Source organism: Saccostrea echinata, unplaced genomic scaffold (assembly GCF_033153115.1).
Source record: "Saccostrea echinata isolate AGI-Se365-2 ecotype Australia unplaced genomic scaffold, CSIRO_AGI_Sech_v1 ptg000001l, whole genome shotgun sequence".
NCBI classification, from domain to species: Eukaryota; Metazoa; Mollusca; class Bivalvia; order Ostreida; family Ostreidae; genus Saccostrea; species Saccostrea echinata.
This window is the reverse complement of record NW_026889750.1, coordinates 36572107-36596788: the sequence shown is the minus strand read 5'-3', so window position 1 is coordinate 36596788 and position 24682 is coordinate 36572107. Positions and strand designations below refer to the sequence as shown.

At 32.2% G+C, this 24682-nt stretch overlaps 1 protein-coding gene across 2 annotated transcripts; it reads right to left on the bottom strand.

Annotated features, from left to right (window-relative positions):
• Positions 1 to 1304: 1304 nt before the first annotated feature.
• On the bottom strand, positions 1305 to 23117 carry LOC133190888 (substance-P receptor-like). Of its 2 annotated transcripts, none has more exons than XM_061326571.1 (2): positions 22962 to 23117; positions 1305 to 2541 (listed from the first exon to the last, which is right to left on the bottom strand). In XM_061326571.1, exon 2 carries the CDS (start codon positions 2538 to 2540, stop codon positions 1491 to 1493), a length of 1050 nt encoding a protein of 349 aa, XP_061182555.1. In that variant the 5' UTR covers position 2541; positions 22962 to 23117; the 3' UTR covers positions 1305 to 1490. The 2 variants fall into 2 exon arrangements, with proteins under 2 accessions (XP_061182555.1, XP_061182563.1); XM_061326579.1 differs by lacking the exon at positions 22962 to 23117 and adding an exon at positions 8646 to 8733.
• Between the last annotated feature and the right edge of the window lie 1565 nt (positions 23118 to 24682).

The window sequence follows — 24682 nt, the reverse complement described above, 5'->3', positions numbered from 1 at the left end:
CATAAATTTTGATATCAAAATAGATACGATCAATATGTAAGAGGATCTCACGTTCTTTCTATCGATGAATCTGAACCATATTTATCTAGCTCAATTCCTTATCTAAGATATTACTTACTGTGAAATCACTCATTTTTGTGGGAATTTAATTTTCGGGGTTTTGAGGTATGAAGAGACCCACGAATTCATGTCCAACACGAATGTACAATGTCATATCCATAACTTCTCAACAATTCATCATCCACGAAATCAAATCCCCACGAATCCATAGTTATTCCTCAAACCAAAAAAATTGACCCCACAAAAATACATGTATGTGATTTTACAGTATATATGGAACCATCATTGTTCGTTGGGAACCAATGTTCGTGGATTTCGTGGATTACTTACCAACGAATTTTACCTCACCACGAACAATAACTTTGTCAACATATCAATGCATCAAATCTTTTGCATTTACGAATTACCCACCAAATTACGTCCCATTGAACAAGAAAATTTTTATTGGAATCGAACATTGACACTCACGAATTAAAATGATTCCAATTTCAGAAATTAAAAATACTAACGATGGGGACGCATATGTATGTTAATTGAGTAGATCTTGACGAAATAATCTCCTGCTAAATTTAGCTATAATATGCAAATTTTTGCACACAGTAGGGAGTCAGGAAAATGAAAATACAGACGAATTAAAATTTACAAAATAATATCCATTTGTAGTTATATTTGATTTCCTTATTGTTTGAATGATATGTCACATAACAATAGCATGCTGCAAGCATGAGAAAAATGAGTGCCACATTACATTCGTCATATCGACATGTTTGGCAAAAATATATGGCCACTGATACAGTATGCACTATATATATATAAAACAAAAATGAAAAAAGCAATAAACTCAGTTCATATAAAACTTTTTTTTAAATATTTATATTTATTTTCACTGACCAATTAATCAATAAAAAATCAGTGAGTCAAACAAATAATCAAAAAATAGACTTGCTGCTTATCACATAGTATTTGTATATAAATACAAATGTGGCACACCTGTGCATTGAATAAGGGTTAACTTACAGCAAACAGATCAAAGCCAAAGACGGATAATAACCGGATTTAAATAACCTCTTGCGAACCGTTACAATTCGTAAATCAAGACCAAAGTCCTGAAGTATTACGTACATAGACAACAGTATCAACATTAACATGCAATAAGGGTAAAATCCCATTTTCATTTGTAAAAGTCAACTAACTTATTGCTTTTTTGTTGTTTTTCATTAATAAAATGGAATGACAATACAACAGCACTAAATTATAATGAAATTAATTCAACGTATCGTTAATTTGATGATGCATGATATATAATGTTGCTTGGCAACAAATTTATAAGTAATATTTACAAATTTAAACATTTCATTAATTTTGATGTCTGATTCAAATTAAGGATGGTGAAATCAATTTTTTATTTATAAGGGTTTAAAATCCCTTGATTACCTCCTGTAAATATGCTTCACAGCAGAGCGGAACTTTTGGTCTCGGATTCCATAAATAAAAGGATTAACCATCGAGTTGACAAAGTAGGACCAGATAAACGTGTAGTATACTTGAGACTCGACAAGCGAGAGACTGCAGTCGAAACCTTTAACAACGAAAATCATCACCGCGAGAAGATGGTGGGGCAAAGCACTAAGGATATAAGCAATGGTGACCAAACAAAGGGTAATCGTAGACCGACGAGCATTGGTCATTGTCGGGTTTTTGTTTAACTTTTCATCAGTACGCATAGTAGACTGGCGCCGAATGGTATCTTGAAATGCAAAATGGTTATGGATGTTACGGCCAATTTTGATGTAGACAAAGACCATTATTGTGGACACCGCAACAAAGTAGAGGCCCAGTAGCGCGTTGTAATAGATCTGATATTTCTTTTCCTCATATCTCAGTTCTGTGAAACAGCGATAGCCATGTAGCCCTGGAACACCTGTTTCAATGTCTCTCATTCCATACAGAAAAGGAGCTGGCCAAGAAAAGAGGAAAGCTACCACTACATTCATGAAACACAGAAGTTTTGCTTGTGTGTTAGTCAATTGATGCTTCAGAGGGCTACAGATCGCCTTGTGTCTGTCAATGGCTATAGAGATAAGAGAAGACGTGGAGGCTATTGCTGCAAAATAGTTAAAGAAACGAAATATCTTACAATAAATTTCAGAAGGGAAAGTCACTGGAAAAAATAAGTAGGAAACAACCATTGGTGCCACAACAATGCAGTTGAAAATGTCTAGCATGGCCAGCCATATGACATAAACACGGTAGTTAGATTTAGAGAACTGGCGGGTGTATACCCACAACACGTGTGCGTTTCCAATGAGTCCGATCACACTCAATATGCAGAGAAGACTGATCCCCCCGAGGTTTCTCCTTACCAGCTGGTCATTCACTTCTTCAAGTGTCACATTTATGAAAGATCCACCTAAAGCCTCTTTCAACCAGGCATGACACGTTTTATTTTGGATTTCCGTCGTGATTTCAGTGGAATTCATTCTAAAACAAATTAGAAGGTGCAAAAGTTATTAAATCTTCTGCTCAGCTGATATAGAAAAGATTACTATATACTTTATAAAATTGTAATTAAAAACTGTATTAAAATACAGTCTTGTATTACAGAAAAATCATCATTTAAAAAAGACTATTTTACATCACCATTTAAAATGGTATAAAAACATGTCATCTTCGAATTATTCCATTGCATAATCTTAATATATGTGAAATAGGATATTTCGAAAATTGTAAAAAAATAGATATTACGTGGCTGTTAAAGAATAACAAAAAATTACATGAAAATAACCTTAAGCAAAGGTCCCAATGATTTATACCGTAATGGACGCCTCTTAAGTCTTCTCAAAAGTAGAAAAAATAGACAAAATATGCCTACTGTTCAATCCTAATATTTTAACAAACCTGAAGATTTTTTTTCCAAAAATGAAATTCTGAACACTCTAATAACCCGACACTATCTAGATTCAGATTTAACTCTAGAAGAGCCGCCCTAATTGAACATCACATCAATTTTCCTTTCACTTCATTAACCGTTTGTACCATCAATCCCCATCCTGTTCACGGAGAGTGTGCATTACCGCTTCACTTTGTTCACGGACCAAAATTTGCAAAGCTTTTGCAAGCTAGACGTCCCAGGGTCTGGAAATTGTTTTCCTCACGGGAGGTGCGCCGGTGATTTGGCTATTTATAAATCGAAATAGGACATGCGACAGTGAAAGAGCTAATTGATATGATTTTAGATCATCTAATAACGGATGGTGGACAATATAAAATCAAAAAGCTTCCACAAACATGAAGATGATAAAATCTACGCTTGACGGCTAACCGATGGACATCATACAATGACGTAGCTCTGAACTTAGTATTAAAAAGTATCGATATAAAACAATCAATCAGGTTTGTTCAAATTTTAGAGAAGTGGGAGACGATACTACAAACGATTAACAACAGAATGAAATAATTAAATAGTGCAATCAAATAATCCCCTTTTGTGTCCGTTATCATAGATCGAAATTTTTATTTACAGAAGGTGAACAGGCGTTGTAAAAGTGATCGAAGTTCGTTAAATAAATACCGCAAATGAAGAAATTATTAGTTGCAGTTCATTGACTGTTTCAACTTTTATCAAGTGGTCGATGTTATCAAAAGCTTCATCGCAAACAAATGGCACATCAAAGTTTTAAATGTAACCTTTCAAAAAATATTTTTTTTAAAAAAATTCTTTTTAATTGACGTCGGCTGTTTCACAAAACCTCAAACACTGGCTGTTTTGCAAAGTAGATAATCTATAATAGATAAATCTATATGTTATAAAAGCGCTTTGTGAGAAATTGAAATTTTTATTATGATTTACTACTCTTTTAATGGAAATATTGGCATTTCTGACATATAATATAAATTCAAGTTAAGGAAACAAAAACTATCATCCACAAGTTCAGTACTTTAAATTTGATATCCACTCCATCTACCAATATTCTGAATAAAATGGAACTCAACATCTACAATAATTCCAGTTATCTTTTTCTGTTCAATTATTGAATAATTTATCTTATCCCATGGTCTGTCGTTATAAACTTTACTTAATTATGACATATTATGCACATTGTAGTACATGAAATGTTTTAAAATTTTCCAAAATATGAACAGTTTTTAGAAAAATTGCATTGTGTTAAGAAATGAATTTCATTTTTGAAGATTCATGAGGACATGAACTACGACGCTTCGCGCCATGAAGCGCGTTAGTGCTTCGTGATAAATATACCAGCGTGAAGCGTTGTAGTACATGTGCCTCATGAATCTTCAAAAATTGGATTCATTTCTTATATTTACATTATTTTATTTTTCTGATGAGTCGCCACAAATTACGCCATACAAATGTCATTTTTAAAGCAAAAACAGTTTGCACTATACTTTTGACGTTAAGCACGTATTATGACGTAACAATGGATATATTCATGCTCATCCATGGTAGTTCATGTTTTTTAATTTGCAAAGAATCTTAAGGAGGTTGGATCCTTTCACCAAAAGTAATGAGAATTTTTTATCAAGTATATTTTAAGAATTTATACACATAGCTTAATTAAAAATCAAAACAAAAAATGGGGGTCAATGCGCTTCTTTTGGCGCTACAGAGCATTTAGTTTGACCTTTTTGCAGTGTAAATACGTCTTACACATAAATCAATTTTTAAAGTTTTTCCTACAATATTTTTTATTCAAATAAATTATGGGAACAAACACAGCCTTATTTCATCTTGAAGAGACACATTAAAATTTGTGACAACGAAAAAATTTTCAAATTACTCCACATGTTCAATTATTTGACCTTTTTGCACTCAAAAATATTCATTTTTCTGACATTAAAAATTTAACAAGCAAAAAAATAGTTTGAAAGTAATGACATTTTACTGAATTTAAGAAGAATGGTTAAAAGTATCTTAAATATTCAGAAAAGAAAAGAAAAAGTGGGGGTCTGTGATGTTAATTTTCAGATATTACTAAAATAGTGCATATTTTAAGCTTAAAATAGGGATTTTTTTCTTGATTTTCACAATATATTTGCTATATTTATGAAATATGATGATAGAATTCATGACAATTTATTTGATATATAATTTAGGACCAGTATAAATCAGTTCACTGTACAAAATAACTTTGTGCGCAGGCTGCATGGAAAAATAGGAACCCAAACTTAACATACTTTAAACACTTCGAAAGAGAAAAAAATGATCATTTTCTTCTAAAAAACCTTCCGCCACAAAATATAGTTCCTCACTTAATGCTTTTGGTATGGAATTTAATCATGGAGTTTTAACTGAATATAGTTTAACTGGCATCGTAGAATCCAAATTTATTGTAAGAATTAAAACTTTATGCAGAATTTTTAAAATATAGGTTAAGATAAAAAAAATTGCTCAAAAGCTCAGGAGCGAACCTCGTTAAGGAAAAATATTTGGAAATGTAATTATTACAGACCCCCCCCCCCCCCCACACACACACACAAGAACAAAATCTCAATATATATTTTTTATCTAGACGAGCAAGAATATGGCAAATTACATAAACAATATCCCTCACTTTTACTTTTTCAGTTTTTAACCAAATGGACGTGTCTTTCTGTCAATATTGAAATAAGAGAGTGGGGGTAAATGCAGATTTGCAATGGGACTGCCCAGCGAAGGGTACCTTAATTATAAAAATAAAAGTACATTTAATAAATACAATCAGAATTGAAAGAAAATTCGACATTTACTGAAATTTGTCGAAACAGATAGGGATCGTTAATAGGGGTGTTAAAACGTTTTATAAATCACAACTAATTATGGAAGAAAGTTTAATTACATAAAGAACATACAAGCTGCTCATTGTAATAAATAAATGCACAGATATAAATATTAAAGATTATGCCCTTAACCTTTAACATGTTACATGTACAATAAATGGTTTGTGGAAATTTATCTAGGATAGATGAAATTCACATTTTATTTGAGTCATTTTAAACCCTCTTTATCAGGCATGCCATAAAAATGTGTTCGATAAACTTTTCACTTATTAAGGAAACAATGAAGATATATATTTCATATATTGTTATATTACACAATACAATGAATGTGCTTTTACAGATAAATTGATAAGAATTTAATACTGATGGGACAGATTTATATGCAGTAAAAGATGAAAGAGACAATTTATGTGGTTTTCACTGTAGGATAAAAGCGTAACAATTACTTGTGTTATTTATACGAGGGTTGATCCAAAATAATATCAGAACTACTATAAAATCTTTAATAATCGAAAATTTTCATCAAAACTTTAAATACTGATGTCTGAATCTATTTTGACTTTTGCCCTAAAATTTCATTCCTATATAAATGCAATACTTTATAAAATATTAAAATAAACACAACATTGGGTCTCGTCTGTCGCAGTACGGCAAGAGTGTACAGACGTTGTTATGACGTTTCTCTTGAACACTTACTTTGAATCTGATGATGCATAAGATTTACGCGAAAGGGATAAATTTAAAAATAGCATTTGATATTAATACAACAACTTAAAAGAGGCGGTTTATAGCAAAAAAAAAAAAAAAAAAAAAAAAAAAAAAAAAAAAAAAAGAAGAAGAAGAAGTGAAAATAAATAAAAAGAAGCAGGTAAGAGGTTTAAAAGATAGGCAGATGGACTGAAAATGTCCTTAACAAAAATACTATAGTTCACTATAGTTAACTATAATAAATAAAAGTTTCAAGGTTATCACTATAGTAATCAAAATTTTCAAAGTTATCACTATAGTGAATTCATGTTTTCAAAGTTATCACTATAGTGAATTCATGTTTCCAAAGTTATCACTATAGTGAATTCATGTTTTCAAAGTTATCACTATAGTGAATTCATGTTTTCAAAGTTATCACTATAGTTAATCGTAGTTTTCAAACTTATCACTATAGTAAATCAGAGTGTCAAAGTGATCACTATGCTAAATCAAAGTTAAAGATTTATCACAACTGTATATTATGTTCTGTGATAGAAGTCTCAATTAATTTCACATTAATTGCACAACATGATAATATCCAGTTTTACAGATTTTCTTTTTTTCTTTGTTGAACTTTGCATTCCAAATAATTCCATGCACGTTGCATGCAGTACAGTTTCTTTTAAATCTTATTTTTAGCGATTCATTTTGAAACCTCATGTTTTTCAATGACTGCTACTGGCTAAACATTTCTAAAATGAATATTGTTTGTCTTTCATTTTACTTGATCTTTTTTATATTATTAAATCACATTATATTGATATCATTAAGTACATAAAACAAGATGTATAAAATTATCATCTTATGTACAACGATATGAAGTATATTAGATTGTTAACCATACTCAATCAAAGTTTTCATAGTCATCACTAAAGTATTTCAAAGTTTTCATAGTTATCACTTTTAGTGTCATAGTGATCACTATATTAAATAAAAGTTTTCATAGTTATCACTAGAGTGTCATATTGATCACTTTAGTAAATCAAAGTTTTCATAGTTATTACTATAGTAAATCAAAGTCTCAAAGTTATCACTATAGTTAACTATAGTTTTCATAGTGTCAAAGTTATCACTATAATTAACTATAGTAAACTATAGCTAACTATAGTTTTTTTTGTAAGGGGAGTGCGGAAAAATAACGTCATATAACGACGTCGATAGACAAAACTTAAGATTGTGTTTATCTTAATATTAAAAAAAAAATTATACAATCAAATGAAATTTTAAGGCAAAAATTCCAATAGATAGGGATATTTGTATATCAATTTTTGTTGATAACATTTGATTATAAAAGATTTTATAGCACTTGTAGTATTACTTTTGGATCAACCCTCGTAGTAGTAACTTACGTAGTAGTAACTTACGTAGTAGTAACTCTCGTAGTAGTAACTTACGTAGTAGTAACTTACGTAGTAGTAACTTTAAAGGCAATAATAATTTTTAAGGTAATAAATTCAAAAACTTGTCACAGAATTAAGGATGCTTAACATTTTTTTTGAAGTTGAGTTCATTAACTTTTCCAAAACTGTCGAATAGCTCTTTGAAGTTATTCTACCAACTTGTGTGTGCACACAAGGTTTTACCGCATGGCCTGGGACATTTAATTCCTATAGATAATTACTAGCTCATAAGGAGAAATAAGTAAATAAGTAGTCCATATTTTAAAAAGATTGTTCTTACTTTTTCAATAAATATCATACCGACTGTTTGACATCTTTTGTGATTAATAAGCATTAAACATAACAATAAATCATTATCGATGCTCACTTTACAAAAGCAGACCACAATTTCTCTGGTACACTGTATGTGTGATAAGAAATGCTCTAAATGTACTAAATATAAAACAGAAGTGGACGAAATGATTGAAGATATCGTTTTTTGTATTTGTTAAAACTGTTCTTATTTGAAAGTAATTGATTTATGAATTAGTAACAACAACTGACACGCGCATGCCATTCAAAAAGGTAATTATCAATATCCTAATCACTCTATGGTACTTCCTCCAATTTTTTTTTCACCTATTTCAGAACAAATATACCTTAAGTATATCTATCTATTACCTTGTTTCGGCCAGGTATTGTCCTTTCAGTATGATAGCATATATCCATGAAAGTGGAATGAAGTCTTAGATTTCTTTAGTCAAAAATAGAGTATATGAAAAGTTCCACGAAATAATACGTCTGCAGAATACCCGGAAGATTAATCTTACCTTCAGATCTTTGGTGCACGACTCAACAGAGTGTGACCGAACCGTAAAATTGATTGAAAGAGGAGTCTATTGTCGATTATCTTCTGTACAAGTTTTATACAAAGACTGCTTCGTAATATCGACAAAGTCGGTGTGCAAAATGACACCCGCTCTTTGCACATTGTGTAAATTACGCACCAACTGGTAGCTGATTGGTTAATTCAACAAAAAATTTAGTTTATGCTAAAGTTTCAGAAAAAATACATGGGTACGTATTTATAAAAATACAAAGCATATAAAAAACAGTATTATAATAACAATTAAAAAAAAAACACTGGAGAATCCTGAATAGGAGGCCTTTTAGATACTTGCACTCAATGTATTCAAATATGGTCAAAAGAATAGACAATGAACATTTGCATGGTTGTTTACATCGATATTGTGTCTTTAACAAGATTCTAAATGATTAATCGTATTAATTAACATATTTTGTTTTCCAAAAGAAAAAGAAAAAACTTTTTTTCCAGAAATTATCTGTAATGGACAGGAGAAAAAAAATAATGAAATCCGGTCAGAAGTTAATATTTTTGATCTTCCTTGTACAACTAATGTCTTCATGTCAGACTGACTGTCAGAGTTAGTCTATATTTGTATTATTATACTACTAAGTTTCAATTATTTTGAATTCTTTAATGCAAAAGAAGAAAAAATTGAATAGTAATGTCATGCAGGTTTTGATACACAAAAACTGTGGTAAATATATGAATTACAACAAATGATCAAACTCCAATGCCACTGAGGAAAACAAGATACTATCAATTTAAGAAGTTTTCTTAATAGTTAAAAAATACATGTACTTACATATTTCCTGAACAACAATGCAGGGAGTAGGTATAACACTATTGGTATTAATAATAATTGTTTTCTGTGCCAACAATTATAGTGTCAGTCTCTAGAAATCTACACTTTCAATTTGAATTAAAATTAATTTACCTGTTCAGTTGTTCATGTATCTTGATTTAGCTCATTTTATATAAAGTATTTTAGAAATTTAGTAAAAATTATACATAGGAATAAGTAGCATTTTGACAACAGACAGACAGACACACGAGAAGGATGGACGACGGCCTCTTTCTGAAACATGAGCTGTTCTGGTCGTCAACGAATGAATTCAAAAATAAAACAAGAGGCCTATTGGCCACAACGCTCACCTGAGTAACTTTGGCCCTGCTGTTCTTCACCAGACTTTCCCCCATGTAATACATGTACCTATTGTGGCCCCATCCTATCCCCAGAGGTCATGATTTTAACAATTTATAATCTACACTACTCCAGGATGCTTCCACATAAATTTCAGTATTTCTGACCCAGTGGTTCTTGAAAAGGAGATCTTTAAAGATTTTTCGTATATATATTTCAATGTAAAACTTGGATTCCCTATTGTGGCCCCGCCCTACCTCCGGGGGTCATGATTTTTACAATTTAGAATCTATACTAACCCAGAATGCTTCCACATAAGTTATAGCTTTTCTGGCCCAGTGGTTCTTGAGTAGAAGATTTTTAAAGATTTTTCGTATATATTTCAATGTAAAACATGGATTCCTTATTGTGGCCCCGCCCTACCCCCGGGGGTCATTATTTTTACAATTTAGAATCTACACTACTCCAGGATGCTTCCACATAAGTTTCATTTTTTCTGGCCCAGTGGTTCTTGAGAAGAAGATTTAAAAAAAAAAAAAAATTCTATATATTTCAATGTAAAACATGGATTCCCAATTGTGGCCCCGCCCAACCCCTAGGGGTCATGATTTTAACAATTTAGAATCTACACTACCCCAGGATGCTTCAAAATAAGTTTCAGCTTTTCTGGCCCAGTGGTTCTTGAGAAGAAGATTTTTTAATGACTCCACCCTATTTTTGCCTTTTTTGATTATCTCCCCTTGTACGGAGGCTTGGCCCTTTATTTTAACAATTTAGCTTCCCCTTCACACAAGGATGCTTTGTACCAACTTTGGTTAAAATTGGCCCAGTGGTTCTTGAGAAGAAGTTGAAAATGTGAAAAGTTTACAGACGGACGGACGGACAGACGACGGACAACGGGTGATCAGAAAAGCTCACTTGAGCTTTCAGCTCAGGTGAGCTAAAAATCAATATAATATTTAAATCTCCTTGGATTTAAATATACAGAAGTTAACCATTTTAATTTTATATATAAAAATAAGAGCTTTGAATTGCTAAATTTGCAAAAATAGTTACAAGTATAAAAATAAATAATCAAAAGAGACTGACTGTTATAGAAAAAAACAACTGGAAAAATCACGTATAAAAACCATGGTTCTTTGAGCTTTTATTCTTTAAGTTTGTTCCAAAAACAGATATCCTATCTAATGGGTTTGGATCAACATGCTGTGTGGAGAATGCATTAAAGAGCGGGATTAAAGCACGGTTTTATAGAAGGAAATGTTTCCTGTAATAGGAAAAAGACCAACTCGTGAATAATGTAAACGTCAGCTCTCAATTAAAGTCACTTATTTTTTTGTCAATAAAATAAAACCGTAATGTAAAAACTATGAAAAGTTCTTATTTTTGTTACATTACAATTCCAAATGATCACACAAGTAAAACAATGATAATAAAACATTAAAGATGTTAATTCTCTTTTTATGAATGAATTTATTGTACACATCAAATGACTTGTATCGGTTAAAAGAGTGTGCCATGTTTTACAATGAGGTCGCTACCTTTAGCGGTCAGTCAATTATTGAAGGTAATGACCATACCATTGGGTGTTGTCCATGTCCCCAGACAGAAATAAAAACGAGGCATTGAATCATGATCGAATGAATGCGCTTGTTAGATGTGATAATTAATGGAATATTTTAAATCATATTCCAAAAACAGAAATATTGCTTCCGTATTTTACAGGACAATGAAGCTACAAAATTGTTTCTTTATTAAAACAAATTTCATAGTTACTTTTACAATTACTTATAAATTAAAATTACCTAGAAATATCACAAATGAGAAATTCTTTTTTAACTGAATCTAATATCTTCTGATTAAGTAAACTGGAAGTGAAAAAAGAATTTGAAAGGCTATATAAACGATGTTTTGTTTCCAGCTGAAAAATTAGCTTGTAACAAATGAATATAATCTTTGCTTGTAACGCTAATTATTATACAACTGCACCTTTGAAGAACTTGGCTTTAATTCTACATCTGGTTATCCAAATTACACCCACGCTTCCCTTTCAAAAGAAGCAATCCTTAAAAATGATACTTATTTTTATAAATACTTTTAACACTTCTGTCAATTAACGCGAATTTGATTTACTATACCTATATTGAATTCCAAAAGTTTATATAAAAAAAAAAACCTCACAAAGATACATAGAGGGTCAAGGAAATGTTCTACCAAGCCTTTATCTTTGTTCCTTTTAAATATATTAACGATTGTGAAGGAGAGACGTCAGACGTACCGTGCTACTACTTATTCAAGAAGTGGTGTTAATCAAATATAGATTCTCAAAAACTCAAAAGAAATTTTAAACCACAAGATTTTTTCCCCAAAAACGTATGCCTTTTCTATAATATACAATAAACTAATGACCAAGCTTAGACATAAACAACAGCTTCTTAAAAAAATGGAACTCGAATTTTTTTTATATACATGCATTGTGTTTGGTCACCTAAAAATTACTTGGTTAAAAATTCTGATTCTACATACAAGTACTATGGCGTTGATATTAGGAGGATGCTGGAGTTCCTCATTGACACTTTCTATATAGTCTTTGGAGACGCTTCGGGGCCATGAAGCTTAGATGAGCTCACTTTTGATCTCAATCTCACTTTAACAAAACAAATATATAGTGGAAAAGTAAGACTGAGATCAAAAGTGAGCTCATCTAAGTTTTATGGCCCTGGAGCAAGGTCTTCCAACAATCTGTTAGATTCCTATTGGGACTAATTGTGCTCCTATTTTACCCAACCTGTTTTTATATTGAATATTTCCTATGAAGGAGATTTTTTAAAAAAAAAACTTCTACACGAGAAGAAAATAAACTCTTGCTGTAGCATTCAATTACACATATATAGATATATTGACCACGTTTTATCAATAAACAATTGATATTTGCATTTGTGTGTCAACTCGATATATCTTAATGAACTTTAATTGAAAGACACCGCAGATTCTTCAACACTTATATCATATTTTGATGGTTACTGATTTTAGACGTTAAAAACATTTAAACTATATGACAAACGGGACGACTTCAGCTTTTCCATCGTCAACTTCCCTTAATAACTTTTATGTGATAAATTTCCGCTATCACTTGCATTTGATTTCTATGTCTTCCAACTGATTAAGTAGGCAAGAGCATACTCTTAGTACGATCAGTATTTAAACCGAGACAGGCTACTGGAAAAAAGATGAAGTTGCAGGGCTTTTAACAACTCGTTTGAAGTCAGTATTTCAATAGTTCTATGGGCGTTATTATCTTGTTCTCGGACAGAGCCTTTCCTTAGGTCGTATTTTGACTGACAAGTTAAGCCATTGTTTTATACTTATTTTGCCAACGGATTACTCTATACAGAAGGCGCACGGCGGGTTTGACTGGGGATGCTTACTTCTAGGCACCTGATCCCAACCTTGGTGTTTCCAGTGAGTCCGTGTTTTTATCCTGTTCGTAATTTTATATTATTTAAAGGATATATTAGATGGATCACTAGGTCCTATTCGTTATCTGCACCTTTTTATGTACTTAAATTTGTTACTTTTTGTATACATTTATAACTGCTTGTGTTAAAAATAATTGTACTTATGATTGATGCTGCCAACCAACTAATATTCTGACTTTTTAATCTGCAGATCATTGACAAAACGTGCGATCTCTACTTAAAATATTCACCGCTGAGCTTTCTAGATTTATACAAGTCCCATACTGAGTGATTGAATAGATTGTCATTATATTAATAAGAACGTGTAAATCGCGCAAAATATTTTCAAGTTAGCGAAAATTAGCTGTTTGACAAGAAGCAGAGTTTGGTTAATGAAAGACTTTCCCGTGTTATCCGAAGAAATAACCTTAAAGTTTCACTATATATTAAGAGTATTGTATAGGAATTTAGAGTATTGCATATTAAGCAAAATGAGTCCCTTGTCGATATGGGCGTCAAAATTATCAAAACGGTATGAAATGCATACTTGATCTGTAACAATTTAAGATGGAGTCACATACCAAAAACCAGCTTAATATATGCAAGCGTCTTTTTAAAAAAAAATCGTAACAGACAAACAGACTGAGACAACAAACAGATAGACGGACAGGAAACATAGTCCCCTTCAATATCACTGTAGAGGACTAAAATAAACATCAACTACTATCGGTTCTGAGATTCTATGCAGGGGATTTCTCAAAATTATCACGCTCAGTTGCACACATGAACTGCAAATAGAAGCGCACGTATCACGGGGATTTGCAATCCGTTATGCAACCTATGTCTTTATAATTCTCATGTATTATATCAGCGCACCGTATAATTTAAAGCCCAACCTGCTCTCTTTTTTCATTCTGTTTAAGTTAGATAAACATCTGTTTACTAAATTTCACAGATCTGTTCCCGCAGTACTGTTGTATATTGAAAATGAAGTATATAAGAAATTGAAAAAAAGGTAGCCACAAAAAATATTTAAAAGAATGTCATGAAGAGGCACCTGTCAAGTATATGGGATAATTGATGTAAGTTATTACATCAGATAGAGTTAATTGCCTTCAAGGAATCCAGTTAAAGCTATGTTCACAGTTTACAAACAAAATATTAAAGGGTGACATGCTTAAGCATTATGAATAGATTTACTGCCAGGATGATTTATTCTTTTTAAAGTTGATATGTGTTAACATGTATATACCACCTAAATAAGTCTCGTTTATAAGAATCTGTGCAATATAACATAGAAAGAAATGATGACACACACGAACACAGTAAAGGGACTGGGTGTAACGTTAATACCAATACCAAACACAAAGTCATTTAGATATCAGTGTTTTGCAGGGTTTGGGTGGGTAATCCATAGACCAGATTTACTATAAATATAACAGGTTTAAATATAATACTACATATATTATTTTCATTTTATATACGCAAAAATGCATAGACATCTTTATCAAAATGGTCAGTATTTTCAGCAATTTTTAGAAAACACTAGTCTTACCTGAGACTTTAAGCATATCTTATGTCCGTTTTAGTCTAAGATCATTGCATGAAGAAATTTTTTGGACACAATGAAGATATACGCAGATAATGAAAAAAGGAGATTCCTTTCATTTTAAGGTCAAAATTCATGAAAAAAATGTGCTGACTTTTTTTGAAAATTTAACATTGAGGGATGTATTTTGAGACATGTTAACTTTACGTTAAAATTCCAGTAGGCGATTAATACGAGTCGTTAACCACGTGTAAATACAAAGTCAACAAAGGCTCTGAATCCCTATTATGTAATACTACACCACTTAAACATTCTTCAATAAACTAGCCTGTATTTACCATGGAAAATAATGAAATTATGAGAACAAAAGAAAATGATGATATACATGTACATTTTTCAAGATATTTCATCCGTAAATTTAAGAGATGATCCTCATTAGAATAAAATTAACTAGTATTAATTGTAACGGGGACCGTTACAGATGTTCCCCAAACGCTCCCCAACTTCCTTTTGGTGTCTTATTCCCTGTAAGCTTCATTAAATAAGGCAATCAAGTATATTGTTTTTTTTACGCTTTACTCACGCGCGCACGTGCATGCAAGTACAAAATGACAACAATGTCAACTTGTATACACTTTTAATACATCTTTATATTCAAATTTCACCAAAAGATAAAAAAAATTCGGCTATATTAAGTATATCTGGCATTTTACACATTGCATGCGCGCGCACGTGCATGCATGTCCATGATGACCATGTCATCTTGTCTACACTATTAATATATCCTTATATTCTGAGTATCAAAGTATTTCATCAAAAGATATGAAAGTTTTGGCTATATCAAGTATATTGGTCATTATGCGCATTGCACGCGCACGCACGTGCATGCAAGTGCATGCATGTGTGCACTGATCATTTCATCTTGTGTACACTTCTAATATATATTTATATTCTGAGTTTCAAAGCAATTCATCTAAAAATGTACAAGTTAAGTCTATATCAGTTGTATTGGTTATTTCAATCATTGCGCATGCGCACACGTGCATACATGTGCATTCTAAACATGTCATCTTGTCTACACTATTAATATATCCTTATATTCTGAGTATCAAAGTATTTCATCAAAAGATATGAAAGTTATGGCTATATCAAGTATATTGGTCATTTTACTAAAAGCACGTGCACGCACGTGCATGCACGTGCGCGTAAAATGACCTTTGTTCCGCAAATCTACGTAACATTCCTATTAACCCTAAAAAGGTTTCACCTCAGTCGGATGTGTAGTTTCGGAGATCACTCACGGACAAAAAAGTACCCAGGAAGAAAAATAATAATAATAATAACTAGTTATAATTGTAACGGGGACCGTTACAGATGTTCCCCAAACACTCCCCAACACCCTTTTGGTGTCTTATTTCCTGTAAGCTTCATTAAATAAGGCAATGAAGTATATTGGTCGTTTTTCGCATTTCACGCGCACGCACGTGCATGCATGTGCAGGATGACCATGTCTTCCCGTCTATACTATTAATGCATCTTTACATTCTCAGTATCAAAACATTTCATAAAAAATATATAAGTTCCGGCTATATCAAGTATATTGGTCATCTTAGCATTGCGCGCATGCGCACCTACATGCATGTTCATAATGACCACGCCATCTTGTCTACACTTATAATTTGTCTGTTTATTCTTAGTATCAAAGCTTTTCGTCAAAAATTATAAAAGTTACGGCTATATTAAGTATATTGGTCATTTAACATATTGCACGCGAGCGCATGTGCATGCATGTGCGTGATGTCCATATTATCTTGTCTACACTTTTATTATATCTGTATATTCTTAATATCAAAGCTTTTCATCAAAAAATATAAAAATTACGGCTATATTAAGTATATTGGTCATTTAGCACATTGCACGCGCGCGCACGTGCATGCATGTGCATGATGACCATGTCATCTTGTCTACACTTCTAATATATATAAATATTTTGAATATCAAAGCATTTCATCAAAAAGTATAAAAGTTACGCTTATATCAAGTATATTGGTCGTTTTACGCTTTGCGCGTGCGCGCACGTGCATGCATGTGCATGTTGACCATGTCATCTTGTTTACACTTTTAGTATATCCTTATATTCTGAGTATCAAAGCATTTCATCAAAAAATATAAAAGTTACAGCTATATCAAGTATATTGGTCATTTTACGCAATGCACGCGCACGCACGTGCATGCGCGTGCGCGCAAAATGACCTTCGTTCCGCAAATCTACATAACATTCCTATTAACCCTAAAAAGGTTTCACCTCAATCGGATGTGTAGTTTCGGAGATCACTCACGGACAAAAAAGTACCCAGGAAGAAAAATAATAATAATAATAATAATAAGAAACAGAGTAAAAACAATATGTTCCCAAACTTCGTTTGGGGAACATAATAACTAGTTATAATTGTAACGGGGACCGTTACAGATGTTCCCCAAACGCTCCCCAACACCCTTTTGGTGTCTTATTTCCTGTAAGCTTCATTAAATAAGGCAATGAAGTATATTGATCGTTTTTTGCATTTCACGCGCGCGCACGTGCATGCATGTGCAGGATGACCATGTCATCTCATCTATACTATTAATGCATCTTTATATTCTCAGTTTCAAAACATTTCATCAAAAAATAAATAAGTTCCGGCTAAATCAAGTACATTGGTCATCTTAGCATTGCACGCATGCGCACCTGCATGTATGTTCCTAATGACCATGCCATTTTGTCTACACTTATAATATGTCTGTTTATTCTTAGTATCAAAGCTTTTCATAAAAAAAATATAAAAGTTATGGCTATATTAAGTATATTGGTCATTTTACGCATTGCACGCGCGCGCATGTGCATTCATGAGCATGATGTCCACATCATCTTGTCTACACTTTTAATATATCTGTATATTCTTAATATCAAAGCTTTTCATAAAAAAATATAAAAATTACGGCTATATTAAGTATATTGGTCATTTAACACATTGCACGCGCGCGCACGTGCATGCATATGCATGCATGTGCATGATGACCATGTCATCTTGTCTACATTTTTGATATATATAAATATTTTGAGTATCAAAGCATTTCATCAAAAAGAAAAAAGTTACGAGTATATCAAGTATATTTCTCATTTTACGTTTTGCGCGTGCGCACACGTGCATGCATGCGCATGTTGACCATGTCATCTTGTTTACACTTTTAATATATCCTTATATTCTGAGTATCAAAGCATTTCATCAAAAAATATAAAAGTCACAGCTATATCAAGTATATTGGTCATTTTACGCATTGCACGCGCACGCACGTGCATGCACGTGCGCGCAAAATGACCTTGATTCCGCAAATCTACATAACATGCCTATTAACCCTAAAAAGGTTTTACCTCAATCGGATGAGTAGTTGACGAGATCACTCGCGGACAAAAAAGTACCCAGGAAGAAGAAGAAGAAGAAGAAAAATAATAATAATAATAAGAAACAGAGTAAAAACAATATGTTCCCCAACTTCGTTTGGGGAACATAATAATAAGAAACAGAGTAAAAACAATATGTTCCCAAACTTCGTTTGGGGAACATAATAACATTTTTAAAAAAAGTTTTGAATTTTGTGCAAATTTTAGCACACCAAGATTGAAATTGGATAATCAAGACTATTGAAATAGAGATAACAATAGCAAATACTTGATTTTCCAACTTGTTTTTGATGAGTGATGTCTTTATAAGATAATATGCTATAGGGGCAATTTTTATGTTAAAAAGAATAGAAACCCACCCAGGAACCTTAACGTCAGCTGAGCGTCACATTTTACAAAAAGAAAACCATTGTATGTTCTTTCTTCTTTTCTACTCCTTCGTAAATATTGAGAAATGCACCTCTACGGTAATGATTCAGACATTTTTTGAAATAACTGCATGAGGATATATTCGTAATAATTTTATAATTTTAACCTTTCTTTATCTTTTTCCATTATAATACTGTATCAATATTTGGCAATTTAAAGGTTTGTAGTTCTAAAAGTAATAGGTTTTTCTGGACCTTTTCTATGTTTCAACTATTAACTTCTTTGTGGCCTTACGTCTCAGAGGCAATAGCTTGAACTTGTAGCCTTGTATTTTTAAAGGTTTTTAAAAATTTTCCCCATATATTTCAAATTAAACTTTGGACAATTTTAGCTCTCCTGAGCTTTTCTTATCTTTATTCTTATGCCTGGCGTCCGTCTGTAAGTTTTACGTATTTTCTACTTCTTTTATAGAGCCTGCGGGTAAATTTCAATTAAATTCGGCATGAAGCATCATTTAGTAAAGGGAATTCAAAATTGTCTGAATGGAGACCCGTGTAACTTTCAAGGGAGAAAATGAAGAAAAGACAAAAAAGGTGGGTTCATTTAAAATCTTTTCAAGAACCTCTCAACCTCACAACGTCAGGGGTACAAAGTCCACACGTAGTCGTGGGACCCCTGACAAGTTTCATTCAATGTTTCTTCTTTCATTGAGAAGCACCAATCAAATTGGGGCTTTTATAAGTTGACTTTAAACGTAAATATAAAGTGAGCAGTTGACACCTCAATGCATATGTTCCAAACTGTTTATCACGAAAAGGTTTAATGTAATTGGTCGAGAGATAAGACAAACAATCAAAATTATTTTGTCAAAATTTGTAATTTTCCGGAAAGACTTCGCTGCAGTCAGCCGGTAAAATATCGAATGAAATTTGTCAGAGGTCCCATGACCACGTGTGGAATCAGGACCCCCTGACTTTGTGAGGATTGGAACCTCTCGGTCAGAAAAGGTTATACTCAACTGAAAGCTTTCTGACATTTTAAAAAATCTTAATTGTTTAAAACATAGCCCCCGGGAATAGGTAGGGTCAAAAATAAGGGCCAAAGTTTCAGATGGGAATATGAAGCAAATTTTTAAAAAAATCTTCCCAAGAACAGTTGGGACATGATTAGTCATATTATTATGTAAGCGTTCTCTGGTAGTGCAGAATTACATTTGTTTCAAATTTTGCCCCAGGAGGATAGGGTGGGGTAAAAATAGGGGATCAAATATATAGGAATATATAGAAAAATATTTTAAAAGTCTGCTTATCCAGTAGAGCAAGGCCGAGTTAGTCATATTGACATTGAAGCATCCCCATATTGTGTGGAATCAAGTTCGTAAAGTCTTTAGCCCTTGGGGTTAGGGTAAGATCACTTTACGGGGTCAACATTTTTTATGAGAATAAAAGAGTATAAGATAATCTCCTGATGAAGAAAGCAGTGCCAAAGTGCCTTAAGTGAGCGTTGTGGTTCATGGGCTCTTGTTGCTTTAACCCTGCCCTGGGCCTAGGTTAAAATTAGAAATAAAAACTTGAATCATATGTTCCATATCTAACTTGGTGGTTATTGAGAAAAAGCCGCTCCCTCTCATCCTTTCGTCTCCAATATGTTTCATGCACAGCTTTTTTACATTGAACTTTAAAGTACTGATATCTTGCAAACATTAAACTAATAGATTTTTTTTAAAAAAAAGGAATAGAAATGAAAGTGCATCATTTCTCTTATCTCCAGTATGTTTTATGCACAGTTCGATAAATAAAGATTAATATTTAATCAATTAGTTCTTAAAGTTACTTTAAAAAGCTTTCAGTAATTTTGTTCAAGGTTTATTATATTTGAACATATGACGTTTTATTGCTTATCTATATTGATTATCTAGAATTCAGCACTTGAGAGAACTATAAACTTAATTTCTTCGCAGCAGATGCAGATCAACAGTAGCATTATAAATCTTCAACAACTCATGGTTATGTGATGGATAAAACTTACCAATCTTGTGTTTTCACATAAAGATTGAAGTAAAAAGAAATGAGCAGATTTATCTTCAATAAAGTAGATTTTAATACCTACCTGTATGCTCTGCTGAGGTAAGGGGGAGGCCATGTTTGACGATAATACATCTGTAATAACAACATTATTTAATCTGGTCTTACTTAAAACGAATATTTGCAGTGCTGCCTGAGAAATGCCGTAGCTGGGTTATTAAGCCACCTCTTTACTGGGTTTATATGAAAGCCTTGATGATTGCTTTTTAAAATCTCATGTTTGCGTTTATGTGCGACTTTTTCTTTATATTTAAAAAAAAAAACCATATATATATTGGAATAAATTATTAAGATGCAGACCCGTCGGGAACAATTTCTGTTTAAAGGGAGGGGGCAAACACTTTCAGTGGGGGAGGGGGGGGGGGGCTACCAAGCAAAATTTCATTGACAAGCAAAAAAGGTCATCAGACGTTATTATGTTACAGTTATTATTTAGGGGGGCTAAGTATAAAGTAGTAATGTTTTCTATAGTACATATATTATATAATTATCGACGAAATTATTGGAGTCCCCCCCCCCCCACACACACACGTGGCCCCGAGTTCTTACGGCCATGAGATTTACATCTTTATTAAATCCTGTGCCTGTGAAATTATTTGCTCGCGCAATAGTTCGCGTCTTGTATTTGCGTCTTGTATGAATAGGATACGAATTATTGAATTTATTTCTCTTTCTCCCATTAAAAAATATAAATGGTACAGCAAAATCAACTTTTACACATTGATTTTTCAATTAAATTAAATATTCTATTTAAGATTTTCTAATAAAGATAAAACAATCAACAAATAGAATCAACAGAAGCACAAAGCCTATGTAATTACCATTACTTTTCAAAAGAAATACATTTACTTTTAGAAAGGGAATACTATAATGCCTGTTGAGTTGTATGGCAAGAAAGTGCTCATCCAACAATTATCTCATTCATAAACACTGCTGTCATAACAATACTGATCGCAGAATGAGTAATTTGTTTCACCCTCTATAAACAATGTAAATGCAGTATAGTATCATAAACAATAGGCTGTTAACAATAGGAATGTGCATACATACGTAAGTAGGTTTCTTTTCCTAATTTTATTCATTCGATATTTTTTCGTAGAGTATAGATTATTTATATTTTAGCTTCATAAGTAGCAAAGTGACGTTAAAATTTGTTCCTAAAAAAAAAAAACACTAACGTACTTTAAAAATTTGGTAAAACACGATTATTTTTACATAACAAATGAATGTGTTTTTATGATTGATGATTGAAAGGTATAAAACATTCTCCTAGTGGTGCCATTTTTCCTTCCATTTCTATGATTTAGTCCTTGGTAAAAAAAAAAAAAGAGAGAGAAATTCCGAATGTTATGATTTATTTTCTTGTTAAGATGCATGCTATGATTAATCTTAAAACATTTACATCATAAATAAGAAACTTGAATCTAATCTTTAAGAACATGCGATCAACAATCTGTGTTTAACCTCATGCGTGAAGTTTATCATGCTAAGGAAATCACAGAATAGCTTGATCTGGATTCGCTTCATGCTGCTTGCGATTTGATCAATGGTGAATCTTTTTTTAAAAGATCGTTGCGTCAAGTATTTTTTTTAGATTACGATTGAGAACAAAATTAAGCGACAATATTGATGAAATGCACAACGAAGCAAAAGTAACAGTCCATATACACCATGTACATGTATTAGTTCACCTTTCTCAAAAATAAATATTGTAGCACTTACAAAGAATACAAAACAACGAGAAATTAAGTTAATAAATTACAAACGGAACGTATAATTTGGAAGTTTTAAGGCAAAAAAGTTACCAGGTATTTGTCTCTACTAGATGCAGTCATAATATTCAAATCCTTTACGTAATGATGACAGATAGAAGAAGTGTGATTTTCTTGTACTAACACACTGCATAACATCTAGAATTCATTTAAATTGTTTCTCCTTAACTTTAAAAGACTTGTTTTTTCTTATGCAGTCTTCGGCAAGAAGAAACAGGATGATAAAGTTTGATTGTCACAGAGAATTTTAGACCAATGAGCTTTTAAATAAAAAAGCAACAGTTGTTCATCGCGACACAGAGACATTCACTTACCTTAAAATAACTTAAATTTTCCGAAAAATACCGAGTTTCACTTTTGGTCTTGGTTAAAGAGACTGCGTTGAGACGTGATTCACAAAATCACAATATAATCGAAGGAAACAAGCCCATTTCGTCTTCAAATATTTGAACAGTTGAGGAAAAGCGAAACATTCGTACAAATAAAGGATTCTTTGATGGTTTGGACGTCCCTCGTTAATTTAATGTAAATTCTAAGAAATGATTATCGCATATGTGAAGCACGCGTTCCTCCTTGGAGCCAGGCTCGGATAGCTTATGTATTTAAGACTTGCAGTAAAGATGGGTGATAAAAATGGCAATCTGCTTTAATGCACGTGCATGATTATAAAATGGCATAAATAGCGAACATTGTTTATTTTCGGATTGTATCAAGGATTTTAAAAGGGGGGGGGGATAACCTCAAAAAAAAAAAAAGAGAAAAAAAAGGAAAACAGGCAATTTAAAAAAGTCTACATCGCCCAAACTCGAAAATATATTGTATGTGTTTGTGTGTGTGTGTGTGTGTTTGAGGGGGGTGGGGGTTGGAGTTTCTCTATCCTTTAGTATATTTTTTTCAGATGCTGTAATTTGTGAGTGTTTGACCTTACAGCAACAAAGAGTTTGAAAAGGGGGGGGGGAGGCAGCATCTGAATGATAATTCCAATATTAAAACTACAGAAAAAGACTATATCCAGAAAAAAGGGGGAAGACCCACTGCCTCCCCCTTCCCAGTGATCTCGTGTATTTGAAATGAATTAATATGAAGTGAATAAAAGTAAATAAGTTACTTTTAGGTCTGATAATCTTAACATGGACATAGAAACAATATAAAGTATTCTTGCAAGTGTTTTTGAATGCAAAATGATGACAAATCTATATAAATGATAACCAGACAGAGAAATGATTACAAAAATATTTGTTTATGAACAACATGAACGATTGACCAGGATAGGTCCAAGCAGCATCGGCTACTATATAATTAAATCTGCAGGATAAATGATACTAAATTTACGCTTATAATTGTGAATTGAGAAAGTATAATCATCATCCTTTAGTCTCCAAAGATTTATACATAACATTACCAATAATAGATTCAGCTGATACCTTATAGATCTTAATAGATAAATTCTCACAAAGAGAGTATAATGGAACTTTTGATACATGCGCTGGGTCCTTAATTTCGAACATAATAACTGTACTGTTAAATTCTCTGATTGTGATAATAAGGATACATATGGTGTGCACCTTTATTAAAAAAAATATGGAAAGCCAACGGGTTCATAAATCCAGCTTTGTAATTCTTAAAATATACACATGTAAACCTTAACTTGTAAATTATAATTTCGTAATTTGTCATTTGTTCTATCAAAATTTGTCAATTGTAATTATCCAACATAACTTGACAAGTAAAAATGTAAATTATGCAAGTTATTTCAGTGCTCACCTGTGATTCTTACACTTGCGATTTTTAATCTTGTGAAATGTAAATTGTACTTTCATGATTTGTAAATCACATGTGTACATTTTAAGAATTCTGGAGTTGGAATGACTTTCCATAGAAAAAAAACTGCGCAAACATAATTGATAAAGAGACATTATTATAAAAGAGAAAGTACATGTACAGGAGTAAACACATAAATTTATATCAGTAGTGTGATTGTCACGTGTATATATTATTTTTATATCAGTAGTGTGATCGTCACATGTATTATTTT